This window comes from Moschus berezovskii, chromosome 16, assembly GCF_049115385.1.
Source record: "Moschus berezovskii isolate FMDL1 chromosome 16, NW_MosBer_1.0, whole genome shotgun sequence".
In the NCBI taxonomy this organism is placed as follows: domain Eukaryota; kingdom Metazoa; phylum Chordata; class Mammalia; order Artiodactyla; family Moschidae; genus Moschus; species Moschus berezovskii.
Genome location: NC_142475.1, coordinates 67242691 through 67257117, shown reverse-complemented (window position 1 = coordinate 67257117; position 14427 = coordinate 67242691). Strand labels below are relative to the sequence as shown.

Genomic DNA, 14427 nt, shown 5'->3' with positions numbered 1-14427 from the left:
TATACAACCTTGATGTACTCCTTTTCCTATTTGGAACCAGTCTGCTGTTCCATGTCCAGTTCTAACTGTTGCTTCCTGACCTGAATACAGGTTTCTCAAGAGGCAGGTCAGGTGGTCTGGTATTCCCATCTCTTTCAGAATTTTCCACAGTTTACTGTGATCCACACAGTCAAAGGCCTTGGCATAGTCAATGAAGCAGAAAGAGATGTTTTTCTGGAACTCTCTTGCTTTCTCCATAATCCAGCGGATGTTGGCAATTTGATCTCTGGTGCCTCTGCCTTTTCTAAAACCTGCTTGAACATCTGGAAGTTCACGATTCACATATTGCTGAAGCCTAGCTTGGAGAATTTTGAGCATGACTTTACTAGCGTGTGAGATGCAATTGTGCGGTAGTTTGAGCATTCTTTGCCATTCCCTTTCTTTGGGATTGGACTGAAGACTGACCTTTTCCAGTCCCGTGGCCATTGCTGAGTTTTCCAAATTTGCTGGCATATTGAGTGCAGCACTTTCACAGCATCATCTTTCAGGATTTGAAATAGCTCAACTGGAATTCCATCCCCTCCACTAGCTTTGTTCGTCATGATGCTCTCTAAGGCCCACTTGACTTCACATTCCAAGATGTCTGGTTCCAGGTGAGTGATCACGCCATCGTGATTATCTTCGTCTTGAAGATCTTTTTTGTACAGTTCTTCTGTGTATTCTTGCCACCTCCTCTTAATATCTTCTGCTTCGGTTAGGTGTTAGGTGTCAGTGATGCCATCCAACCATCTCATCCTCTGTCGTCCCCTTCTCCTCCTGCCTTCAATCTTGCCCAGCATCCGGGTCTTTTCAAATGAGTCAGTTCTTCACATCAGCTGTTAGCATTTGCTTTATATATTGAGGGGCTCCTATTTTGGGTGCATATATATTTATAATTGTTATGTCTTCTTGGACTCATTCCTTGATGATTATGTAGTGCCTTTGAATGGTCTTTACTTTGAAGTCTGTTTTTTGTTTCTTTTTTTAACTTATTTTTTAATTGAAAGATAATTGCTTTACAGAATTTTGTCAGACCTCAACATGAATCAGCTCTAGGTATATATATATATATATATATATATATATATATATATATATATATATATACACTCTCCCTTTTGAACTTCCCTCTGATCTCCCACCCCATCCCACCCCTCTTTTGTCTGATATGAGTATTGCAGTTGGTGCAATGGTGAAGAATCTGCCCACCAATGCAGGAAACACAGGAAATGTGGGTTCAGTCCCTGAGTTGGGAAGATCTCCTGGAGAAGGAAATGACAACCCACTCCAGTATTCTTGCCTGCAGAATCCCAGGGACAGATGAGCCTGGCAGGCTAGAGTCCATGGGTTGCAATAAATTGGTCATGACTGAGCACGCATGCGAGCACTCCAACTTTGTTTTGATTTCCATTTCTATGGAATGTCTCTCCCCATTCCCTCATTTTCAGTCTGTATACGTCCCTAGATATGAAGTGGATCTCTTGTAGACAGCATATATATGGTTGCTGTTTATATATCCATTCAGCCAGCCTGCATCTTTTGCTCGGAGAATTTAATCCATTTGCACATAAGGCAGTTATCAATCAGTATATTCCTGTTGCCATTTTGTTCATTGCTGTGGGTTTGCTTTGTAGGCCTTGTTTCTTCCCTTCCTCTTTAGTTCCCTTCTCTTGTGTTTCCCACCTGGAGAAGTTCCTTTAGCATTTGTTGCAAACCTGGCTTGGTGGTGCTGAATTCTCTCAGTTTTTGATGGTCTGAAAAACTTTTGATTTCTCTGTTGAATCTGAATGAGAGCCTTGCTGGTAGAGTATTCTTGGTTGTAGGTTTTCCCTTCATCACTTTAAATATATCCTGCAACTCACTTTTGAAGTACAGAATTTCTACTGAAAAATCAGCTGATAACGTTATGAGTCATATTCTTGAGTTGTTTTGCAGATACTAAAACCTCCATCAGATAGAAAGAGTTAGCTGTGTGCTGAATACAAGCACATAGACCCCAGATGGCTTGGAATCAGAAAGCTGATTATGTTAACTCCCAAAATATCTCCTTGTTACACCACCAACCCATCAGAAGAAGTCCACAATCCACATATCCCTTGACTTCTCCCTTACCTTACCTTTAGAAACCTTTCCCTGAAAGACTTTGAGGATCTTGGGTCTTTTGTGGGTGAGCTGCCCATTCTCCTTACTTGGCCCCATTTTGGGTGCCTTGCAATAATTGCTATTCTTTCCTTTACCACAGGCCGTATTTGTAGATTAGCTTGATTATACACATGCAAGCAGACCCAAGTTTCATCTGCTAACAAGCTCAAGCCAATGATGAAGCCTCCTGTAACTGCCTGTTCCCAAGTTCCTTGTAATGAGAAATATCACGTGCCCTTACTGTTTAAGCTACTTCAAGTGGAGTGTTCTACTGTTTAGTACTTTTTCCCATTTAAATTTATCTCAGTGGGATAGACATTGAGCTAGAGTTCTTTTTCTCTGATTTGATGAAAATTAGAGAAAACTGTGTAGTTCAAACTTAGTTCTCTCGATTAGGAATAAAGGCTAATGCATCAAATGAGTACAGAAAGTAACAAGGTCCACAGTATCATATACAAAGTAAAAATAACAAAACGGTCACTACTGCTCACTTGTTGACTTACTTGTGGCATGCTTCTTTTCTGTTAAGCATTTTGTATTAATCAGAGAGTGAGTGAGAGTTAGAGACAGACATATACAAAGTGATGTGTGTGTGTGCGCATGTGTGTCTTCAGTGCTGGGCCCTGCTCTTGTGAACTATGCACCAACCAGCTCTTATCATCAACCAACACTTTGGAAACACCCAAACCTTGGATTCATCCCAGATTCTTCTCTTTCTTGTTACCCTCACATTCAGGCTGGTGGCGCATACTTTCAGTTCAGGATATAAGAGGCATTATATTTCTCTTCAACTCAAAGCTTTCCTCTGGCTCCCAACTCTGTAGGAATAGAGGCCAAAGCCCTCAAGTGGCTTTCATGCCCACCACCATGTGCCTGGGCTTCCTCTTAGAATTTGCCTTCACCAGGCCTGTCCTTTTGCATCCCTTAAATGCAGAGAACTTTCCCACCAGAGCTTCTGCACTTGTGTTTTCCACCTGAGACACTTCTCCCCAGATGTCTGTGGAATTGCTGCCCCAACCCTCTTGGTCTTTGCTCAAACATCACTGCAAGAGAGGCCCTCCCTGAAGAAGCTCCTCATGTGCTGCCACTGCCCAGACCATCTCACCCTGTCTCATTCACCCAGGTTTATTTTTGCCCTGAGTGCTTTCACCAGCTGAAATATATGTGTGTATCTGTTTGTTTATGTGTCTCTCTGCTAGAAGGTACTGTACACAATGTCCTCTGTGTATCTCTATCACATAGCACACAGCCTGTAATTAATTCATACTAATTGGATGAATGAGCACTATGTTCCCCAAGGTCTTTCTGACACTATCCAGAGGGAGTGGAGGGGTCACTGTGCATGCTAAATAGCTTCAGTTGTATCCAACTCTTTGCGACCCTATGGACCGTAGCATGCCAGGTGCCTCTGTCCATGGGGATCCTCAAGGCAAGAATACTGGAGTGGGTTACCATGCCTTCCTCTAGGGGATCTTCCCCCAGGGAAGATTCTCCCTGCATTGGCAGGCAGATTCTTTTACCACTCGCGCTATGTGGGAAGCCTGGAGGGGTCATTAGATCTCCCCAATTTATCTTTTACATGTTGAGTGGTCAACTTAAATTTTTATTTGATAAAAATGGCTATCCTCCTAAAAGATTTTAAAATGTTTATTTTAGACTAAAGTGAGTGACAGTCACTCAGTCGTGTCTGACTCTTTAAAACCCCCTGGACTATACAGCACACGGAATTCTCCAGGCCAGAATACTGGAGTGGGTATCCTTTCCCTTCTCCAGGGATCTTCCCAACCCAGGGATCAAACCCAGGCCTCCCGCGTTGCCAGCAGATTCTTTACAAAGGGAAGCCACAAGGGAAGCCTTATTTTAGACTTCCATGGGTAAGGGGGGGACAATGGATTGTGTGCTTGAGAAGCAAAATTTCACTACTTTACACACTTTTCTTTAGTTGGAGGATAATTGATACACAATGTTACATTGGTTTCTGCCATCAGTTCAGTTCAGTTCAGTTCAGTCGCTCAGTCGTGTCCGACTCTCCGAGACCCCATGAACCACAGCACGCCAGGCCTCCCTATCCATCACCAACTCCCGGAGTACACTCAAACTCACGTCCATAGAGTTGGTGATGCCATCCAGCCATCTCATTCTCTGCCGTCCCCTTCTCCTCCCGCCCCCAACCTTTCCCAGCATTGCCATACGACAATGCAAATCAGTCGTAATATATATCCCCTCCCTCTTGAACTTCCCTCTCCTCTCCCATCTCACCCCTCAGGTCATCTCAGAGTCCCAGGCTGGGCTCCCCAACTTTACTCAGTTCTATTGTGTAAATGTAAAAAATGAACATATAGCATTTTAACTTAAAAATAAAAGACTTATAAATAGTGCAGTGATGTGGAGGAGTGTAATGCACTGTCTGCTACCCAGGCCTGTCTGTTACCAATGGGACCAGCATACCTCAGATCAGGCCTCATCATCTCCTCTCTCTTACTTTCTGTGAGACCTGAGCATTTCTTTACACAAACTACACACTGTGTGTGGATTTTAAATGCACAGGTTATTGTATCTTTCTCATTTTAAAAATATCCATGCACCTTACAACACAGTTGGAGGAGAATAGTCAAAGGACAGATATGCCTTCCTACAAAGACTTGCACTGGTAACACTGTTAAGTACTTTTTATGTTTTGGTTTACAATGCAAGTTTTTTGTTTGTTTTATGTAGTTGGATATACTTGCATCTAGGTCCAAGTTTATGTCCTTTCACAAATTTCTACCATATTGAAGTCCTAACTTTCATGTCTCTTGAAAGAGTTAAAATTAAAATCAGTTCTTCTTTCTCTCTCCTGTTGCTTTGGAACAGGTCCTTTGCTTCAGAAAGATGATTGTGACTCATCCCAAGGTCAGTGTGCCCCGCCTGTCTACAGTGGGTCCAGTGTGGTTCCTGGCAGCACAATTAGTTCTCTGAAATTTCCACAAAGCTTGGAAAGACTTCTGATAAATCCACTGTGAAAGCCTGGAATAACTCCAGTACAACTAGCCTATTACTCTTGAAAACTGTATTATTACCTTTGATCAATTTTCAGAAATTAAAGAAATAACGGTGAACGTGAATTTCATTTGGGTCTTGACATTGGCAGGTCAGTGGGAACATAGACTTCACACATTCTGCCTCATCACCTGGCACTAAGGAGGTGGCACTACTGGCGTGGTGTCAGGAGGCCAATTAAAATGCAAAGATGCCAAAAGACAGTCTCAGCCTTCCCTGGTGGTCCAGTGGTTAAGAGTCGTCCTTGCTTGCAGGGGATGCTGGTTCGACCCAGGAAGATCTCACATCCTGCACAGCAACTAAGCCCAAGCACCAGAACTACTGAGCCCACACTCTAGAGCCTGAGAACTGAAACTGCTGAGCCCATGTGCTCTAGAACCTGTGTTCCACACCTAGAAAGTAACCCTGCTCACTGCAACTAGAGAAACTCCTGAGCAGCAACGAAAACCCAGAGTAGCCAAAAATTACTAAATAAAGAAAAATTCTTTAAAAGACTCAGTCTCATAACATAATACCCAGAATGTCCCGATTTCAGTTGAAAATCACTCTTCTTTCCAAAAAATGGGAAAATCTCCACCTGAATTAGAAAAGACAAATAGATGCCAACACCAAGATGACAAGGATATTATCTGACAAGGAGATTAAAGGAGTCATCCTAAAAATATTTCAAGGACCAGTCATCAACATGATCAACATACATTTTTAAAAAAAGCAAAATCTCCAGCAAAGAAATAGAAGATAAAGAAGAACTAAAGGAAAATTTTAAAAGTGAAAAATATGCAGAGTTGGATAACTGAGACAGAGACAGAATGTCTCATTTACCCACTTTGGAAAGCTGCCTCGTGCACTCAAAATGTAACCAACTCAGTTGCAACTAGACATTTGTCCCAGTGCCATGTACTGTGACATTATATTTGCTTTTATTATTGGTCCATACCCATCACATTAAAAGAAAGAAGAGTGGACTTCATATTTTATTTTTAAAGCACATTAAAGTGTCAATTATTTTGTTATCCAATTAGATGGCAAAACATTGTGTTTATTATACAACAGCAGCCGGGCTAAAAAGAATGAAGTGTTGATTTTATGAGACTAAGCACTCACCACAGCATTCCCAACTTACAGGAAGACAAGTCAGAAAAAAAATAGAAATTTTAAAATGGAATAGCTCATTAGAGCACAATTTCTTCACAAAAATAAAAATGAGGCTGCAACTAAAGTAAGTCTCCAAGTGTTGGACAAACATGAAGAGTCATTTACTAACGGTGAGTTAATTAGATTGACTTACTGCAGTACCTGAAAATAAACTAGTTTAAGACTATTGGTCATACAACTATAACTTTCTTGAAGAGCTGAGGACATTGTGAGCAACAGTAACAGCTAAGTAAAATAGGGCCAATGTTTTCAAGTGATATTCTTTGGCCTTTGATAAGCCTAATGGGGTTGCTTTATAGGTGTTGCTTATTTGAGAAACCAATCCTGAGTTTGAAGCACCTGAGTTACACTGTACCTAGTGTGTGTGTGGAGCAGGGACATTTTCAAAGAGGTTCAGAAAACACAAATTCAGTCCAATCTGAACGCAAATTGTTAAGCTGCTTTACAGTAGATGATGGTAAAAACACTTGTGGAGCAAAACAAGGCTTAGTTGGACAAATTTGCAAAACTTCTGAAAATACAAACCCTTTAATGTGAATTATTTGTCATTTTGTTATTCGACAGCAGGGACTTTGCAAAAAATATTGGAATCTATCATGTGTTATTGAACCAGTAAGTCAGCAGTGACCGTCATTTGGACTTATCCCTTATTACTTTCATGAGTTTTTGTCAGAATAAAAACTGAATATCCTAACTTTCTCAACTGCATAGCAATTCAATAGGTTAGCAATTGTAAAGTGTTAATGTTCTTTTATTATTTTTTTAGCTCAGGGCTGAATTGAATTTTTTTCTACGATAATCACTATTATTAACCATGGGTTGAATTTGAAAATTAGTTTTGGTTACAGATTTAATAATGCTTCTTAGTGAAATCGACCTAAAACTCTAAGGAAATATAGAGCTTGTGTGTAAAATTTATACTGTAGTAAAGCAAATTAGACAACAGCTAATGTTTAAATCACAAGTAAAGAAAAGTTGCCTTATGTACCTCCTGTGCTGTCAAAAATTATGGACACAGTCGAGGTTGGGGGGGAAGAAGGAGAGGGTGAGATGTATAGAGAGACAGCAGCAGCAGCAACATAGAAACTTGTATTACCATAAGTAAAATAACAACCAATGCAAATTTGCTGTATGTCTCAGGAAACTCAAACAGGGGCTCTGTAACAACCTGGAGGGGAGGGGTGGGATGGGGAGGGATGAAGGAGGGAGGTTTCAGAGGGAGGGGACATATATATACCTATGGCTGATTCATGCTGATGTTTAGCAGAAACCAACACAATTCTGTCAAGCAATTATCCTTCAATTAAAGATAAATAAATTTTAAAAACAAAAAAAGAAAAAGAGGTGCAAACTCTATTCCCAGACAAATTTGTGTGAGTATACATTCTGAGCTGAAACTACAGTTGTAACAATATTTTTTTGGACTGCAATGAAAGTGCAAAGGAAATGTCCTTATTGCAAAATCCATTTACCTGAGAAATCGATGGGCTTCCACCTAACTTTTGATTGGAAGTGATAATCTGCATTGTAATGACATGCTAAAAGCCAGATATCAAGAGGAGAATCTAGCAGAATTCGATAAAAGTCTCCCAAGTGGTAAACACTCTCAATTAATACCACGTCTTCAGGGGTCAGTATTTGCTAGTATTCACCTGCGTGACAAAAAAATTTTCAAAGGTAAAATATGTAAAATCTTATTACAGGTCGGCAGTAATAGATGAACACTTGCAATCAATTTTGATGACAGGAAATAGTAACTTTGAACCCCAACTAAGCAAAATGTAATCCCCCAAATACTACCATTCTTTCCATTAGTGTTCCTGTATTGCAAAATATCATGCTTAGTTTTTGTTTATGAAATCTTATGGAAATTTGTTTCTCTCTTGTCATCTGGATATATACTTAATACATTCAATTCTGCAACTTGGCCTGTAAAACCTAAAGGAGATTTACCATCTAGCTCTTTATAAAAAGTGTTTGCAGACTCCTAGAGAGGAGATTTTGGTCTGTGTCTATTTATTTATTTATTTTGAGACAGCAAGACAAACGCCCATGAAATCACAAACAAACCTAGTCTCTTCCTTTTCTTTTTCTTAAACTTAAAATATTCTTCTGAAGTACAGAAAAGCTAAGGAATCTTGACCACCCACCTTGCTGCACACACAGTCCCTTTCCAGAGGTCACCCAGGGGTCATCCTGCTTCCTCCCTTTCTCCCCTACTGTTTACTCTCACTCAACAGCCAGAGTGATCCTGTTAACAAGCAGGGCAGTTCTGACCCGTCTGCCTTCAGCCCTGCAGCAGCTGCCCATTTGATCCCTTTTAAAGCCATGACCTCACAGTGGCACTGTCAGCCCATGTACCCACCCCATCCCCACCCACATGGAACTGGCCACACAGGCCTTGGATTTTCCTTGGCATACTCCTTTCTTAGAGCCTTTGCATGGAATATTCTCCTTGCCTGGAATCATGATGCCTGACTTAGCAAATAAAAATACAAGATGCCCAGTTAAATTTTCATTTCAGATAAATATATAATTTATTTGACTATGTCCCAAATATTGCATGGGACATACTGACATGAAAAAATTACTCTGTACTTATTTGAAACTCAACTGTGACTGGGTATCCTATATTTTGCCTGCCAGCACTTTGTGGAGCGCTCCTAACTTCTATCAAGTCTTTTCTCAGAAAGGTCTCCTCAGTGAGGTCCACCCTTCAGTTCAGTTCAGTTCAGTTCAGTTGCTCAGTCGTGTCCGACTCTTTGCGACCCCACGAATCACAGCACACCAGGCCTCCCTGTCCCTCACCAACTCCCGGAGTTCGCTCAAACCCATGTCCATCGAGTCAGTGATGCCATCCAGCCATCTCATTCTCTACCGTCCCCTTCTCCTCCTGCCCCCAATCCCTCCCAGCATCAGAGTCTTTTCCAGTGAGTTAACTCTTCACATGAGGTGGCCAAAGGATTGGAGTTTCAGCTCTAACATCAGTCCTTCCAATGAACACCCAGGACTGATCTCCTTTAGAATGGACTGGTTGGATCTCCTTGCAGTCCAAGGGACTCTCAAGAGTCAATGAAGCAGAAATAGATGTTTTTCTGGAACTCTTGCTTTTTCCATGATCCAACAGATGTTGGCCATTTGATCTCTGGTTCCTCTGCCTTTTCTAAAACCTGCTTGAACATCTGGAAGTTCACAGTTCACGTATTGCTGAAGCCTGGCTTGGAGAATTTTGAGCATGACTTTACTAGCGTGTGAGATGAGTGCAATTAGTACCCATTTAAAATTACCACCAAAGTCTTTCACTACCACACCCAAATTCCTTTACCTTTCTTACTCTCTTCCTTACAACATTCGTCACCTTCTAACATGCCAGATAATTCACTGGTTGTGTTCACTGTTTATTTTTATCTCCTCTTGTTCAAGTATAAGCTACACATGGACAGAGATCTGGGTGTTTTGCAGCAGACAAAGCACTAATCTATCCCAGTAACTAGAAGTGAACCAGGCACATGAGAGTTCTCAAGAAATGACTGTTGGAAAATGAGTGAGTATCCTCCGAGCAGCACCTAGATGTCCACAGGCAACAATTCCACCTTGAACTTATTTATATTTTTCCAAGTTTTTTTTCCCTCCCCATCCATCGAAGCTGGCAGGCTGGTATCACTCCCAAATTATCCCTCTCTCTTATCCTGCCCTCTTCCTCTCCCCCAAATTGTTTGGTTTCCACAACTTGCTACAGTTCCTCTGTATTACTCCTCACCCATCACCTGCTCACTGCTCCATGGTTCCACATTGCCCTTTAGGTGTTGTGTGTTACTCTACAATCTCAAAGTCTCCTTGCCTCTTATCTATCCCCGTATGATCCCTTCCTCATACTACTTCTTGATGATCTTTTCAAAATGCAAAATAATGAGAAATGAAACAGAAAACACAGGTTATAAAACTGACAATGTGAATCTCAAAACTGATAAACTATCTCAAACTATGACATGACATGAAAAACTACCTCAAGTTCAAATTGGCTTAACACAAGCTATTTCAGGTCTGTATATTCCAAGATAAACCCTTAGTTCAGGGTTTCCACAAAGACTCAAGGATTCCAAAAATGAGACTGTGCCAGCAACTCCCTTGGTTTACAAATGCTGGCAGGTCCTCGCTGCCCAAACCCACCTCAGAACCATCGGAAGTCTTTCAGCACCCTGCCCTCACTCTCCGTTTGAGATGTTATCAAGACTTCCTGGGGGGTGATGCTCACTTTTGCTCAGAATGTTGAATAAACTCAGCTTCATGTGATCAGTCTCTGATGGTCTTGGTAGGAGCTTTGTAGCCCTCTTTCAGTTTTCTGCTTCAGTTCCTTTTATTACTCTCTATGGCCTGCAGAGAAGTCCACTAGTCCCATCATGGTGCACAAGCTGTCCCCGAGAAGCCGCTTGCCCTCTGCTCCCAACATGGTTGTAGCTTTATTCTTTCATCTTTTGCTGACTTTGCAGATGTCCCACCTACCTGTCTTTTTCTGCTCCCTAGTCCTTTCTTTCAGGTACAGTTCAAGTTTCATCTCCCAAGCTACACATCTTTCTTACCCATTCTCAGTAGCCTTTTAGACATACATTGGCCCAAGTATTGAATAGTTGGCTTACTCAGCTCGTTGGAGAGACAGGACTTGCCCCATCTCAGGCCCAGCATCAGATCCAGTGCCTGGTATATGGCCATCATTTGTAAACTTTTCTCCATAAATTAAAGGTAACAGCTGAGGAAAGTGCTACTATTTTTCTTGTCCCTCTTTCATTAAGATGTCTCTCACGGGCTTGGAAATTCTTTCATTCTGTCACTAAGGCAGGTCCAACTCTTTGTGACCCCATGGGCTGCATCATGCCAGGTTTTCCTGTCCTTCATTGTTTCCTGGAATTTGCTCAAAGTCATGTCCACTGAGTCAAAGACACGATCAACCATCTCATCCTCTGTCACCCTCTTCTCCACCTGCCCTCAATCTTTCCCAGCATCGGGGTCTAAAAGACTCATTAAAATGAGTTGGTTCTTCACATAAGGTTTTCAAAGTATTGACGCTTCAGCTTCAGCAACAGTCCTTCCAATTAATATTCAGGGTAGATTTCCTGTATTATTAACCGATTTGATCTCCTTGCGTCCAAGCAATTCTCAAGAGTCTTTTCCAGCACGACAGTTTTAAAGCATCAGACTTCTTTACAGTTCAGTTCTCACATCCACACATGACTACTGGAAAAACCATAAGATGTCTCTGCTTTTTAATACACTGTCCAGGTTAGTCAAAGCTTTTCTTCCAAGGAGCAAGCATCTTTTAATTTCATGGCTGCAGACACTGTCCACAGGGATTTTGGAGCCCAAGAAATCACTTTTTCCACTTTTCCCCATCTATTTCCCACAAAGTGACGTCACAAGAGGCCACAATCTCGGTTTGTTGAATGTTGAATTTTGAGCCAGCTTTTTCACTCTCCTCTTTCCCCCTCATCAAGAGGCTTTTTAGTTTCTCTTTGCTTTCTGCCACTAGGGTAGTGTCATCTGTGTATCTGAGGTTGTTGATATTTCTCCTGGCAATCTTGATTTCAGCTTGTGATTCCTCCAGCCTGGCGTTTTGAGTGATGTACTCTGCAAAGAAGTTAAATAAGCAGGGTGACAAGATACAGCCTTGTCATACTCCTTTCCCAGTTTTGAACCAGTCCATTGTTCCATGTCTGGTTCTAACTGTTGCTTCTTGACCTGCATACAGGTTTCTCAGGAGGCAGGGCAGGTGATCTACTATTCCCATCTCTTGAAGAATTTTCCACAGTTTGCGTGATCCACACAGTCGAAGGCTTTGGCATAGTCAGTGAAGCAGAAGTAGATGTTTTTCTGGAATTCTCTTTTTTGTGATCCAACAGATGTTGGCAATTTGACCTCTGCTTCCTCTCCCTTTTCTAAATCCATCTTGAACATCTGGAAGTTCATGGTTCATGTACTGCTGAAGCCTCGCTTGGGGAATTTTGAGCATTACTTTGCTAGTGTGTGAAATGAGTGCAGTTGTGAGGTACTTTGAACATTCTTTGGCATTGCCTTTCTTTGGGATTGGAATGAAAACTGACCTTTTCCAGGCCTATGGACTCTGCTGAATCTTCTAAATTTGCTGGCATATTGAATGCAGCACTTTCACAGCGTCATCTTTTAGCACTTGAAATAGCTCAACTGAATTCCATCACCTCCACTAGCTTTGTTCATAATGATGCTTCCTAAGGCCCACCCGACTTTGGACTCCAGGGTGTCTGGCTCTAAGTGAGTGATCACGCCATCATGGTTATCTGGGTCATGAAGATCTTTTTTGTATAGTTCTTCTGTGTACTCTTCCCACCTGTTCTTAGTATCTTCTGCTTCTGCTAGATCCATACCTTTTCTGTGCTTTACTGTGCCCCATCTCTGAGTGAAACGTTCTTACACAGGACTGGGGAAACAGAGGGCACAAACAAAACCTTGTGTGCCCCAGGACCCAGGAGAAAAGAGCAGTGACCCCACAAGAGACTGCCACAGACTTGCCTGTGCTGTGAGTGTCCAGGAGTCCCCAGCAGAGGCGTAGGTTGGCCGTGGCCTGCTGCAGGGTCGGGAACACTTGGCATGACGTGCGTGCACCAGATCTTTTGAAGGAGGTTGCCATTATCTTCATTCAGTTCAGTTCAGTTCAGTCGCTCAGTCGTGTCCGACTCTTTGCGACCCCATGAATCACAGCACACCAGGCCTCCCTGTCCCTCACCAACTCCCGGAGTTCACTCAAACTCATGTGCATCGAGTCGGTGATACCATCCAGCCATCTCATTGTCTGCCGTCCTCTTCTCCTCCCACCCCCAATCCTTCCCAGCATCGGAGTCTTTTCCAATGAGTCAGCTTTTTGCATGAGGTGGCCAAAGTACTGGAGTTTCAGCTTTCGCATCAGTCCTTCCAATGAACACCCAGGACTGATCTCCTTTAGAATGGACTGGTGGGATCTCCTCGCACTCCAAGGGACTCTCAAGAGGCTTCTCCAACACCACAGTTCAGAAGTATCAATTCTTTGGCGATCAGCTTTCTTCACACTCCAACTCTCACATCCATACATGACCACTGGAATTATCTTCATTACTTCCATCCTAGTTTGTTCTCAGGGCAAACAACAGGGAGGGAACATAGATCCATCCAAAAACAGAAAATTGGATTAAAGATTTACTGAGCATGGCCCCACTCATCAGAACAAGACCCAATTTCCCCCACAGTCAGTCTCTCCTATCAGGAAACTTCCATAGACCTCTTATCCTTATCCATCAGAGGGCAGACAGAATGAAGCCACAGTCACAGAAAATTAATCAAACTGATCACATGGACCACAGCCTTGTGTAACTCAATGAAACTATGAGCCATGCTGTGTAGGGCCGCCCAAGACAGACGGGTCATGGTGGAGAATTCTGACAAAATGTGGTCCACTGGAGAAGGGAATGGCAATCAACTTCAATATTCTTGCCTTGAGAACCCAATGAACAGCATGAACACTATGAACAGCAACAAGGGATTTTGAAGAACATTATACCTGAATTCAGAAAACACACAAGCATAAATGGAGAAGTGGCTCAGGTAAGCAGCAGTTACAGAATGTTGCCTTGGTGGTGGTGCTTTAGTCACTAAGTCGTGTCCGACTCTTGTAGCCTGCCAGCCTCCTCTGTCCATGGGATTCTCCAGGCAAGAATCCTGGATTGGGTTGCCATTTCTTTCTCCATTAACACAAGGTAAACCAGCTTTGATTAGCCAAGTTTCCATTACAATCATTTTCTTAATTGCCCATTTTGAGATTAATCATGTAGGGCCCACTTGCTACTAGTTCATCTATGGCAGAAAAGAAGTGAAAAGAGTATAGAAAAGAAACTCAGATCATGTTAGTTTTCTATTACTGTAAACAAATGACCACAAACTTAGAGACTTAAGACAACATCCACTTACTGTCTCACAGTATCTGTAGGTCAGAAGTCCAGGCCCAATGCAGATGGGATCTCTGCTGGGGGCTAACACGGATGGAACCAAGATTTTGGCCTAGGCTGTGTTCCC

General features: G+C 42.2%; 1 protein-coding gene across 1 annotated transcript in view; it reads right to left on the bottom strand.

Moving 5' to 3' along the window:
* LOC129557851 (protein FAM91A1-like) overlaps positions 1–2217 on the bottom strand; it is a 35336-nt gene extending 33119 nt beyond the window's left edge. Inside the window, 1 exon segment of the mRNA XM_088844582.1 lies at positions 2136–2217. Coding sequence (XP_088700708.1) covers positions 2136–2217 — 82 coding nt within the window.
* Between the last annotated feature and the right edge of the window lie 12210 nt (positions 2218–14427).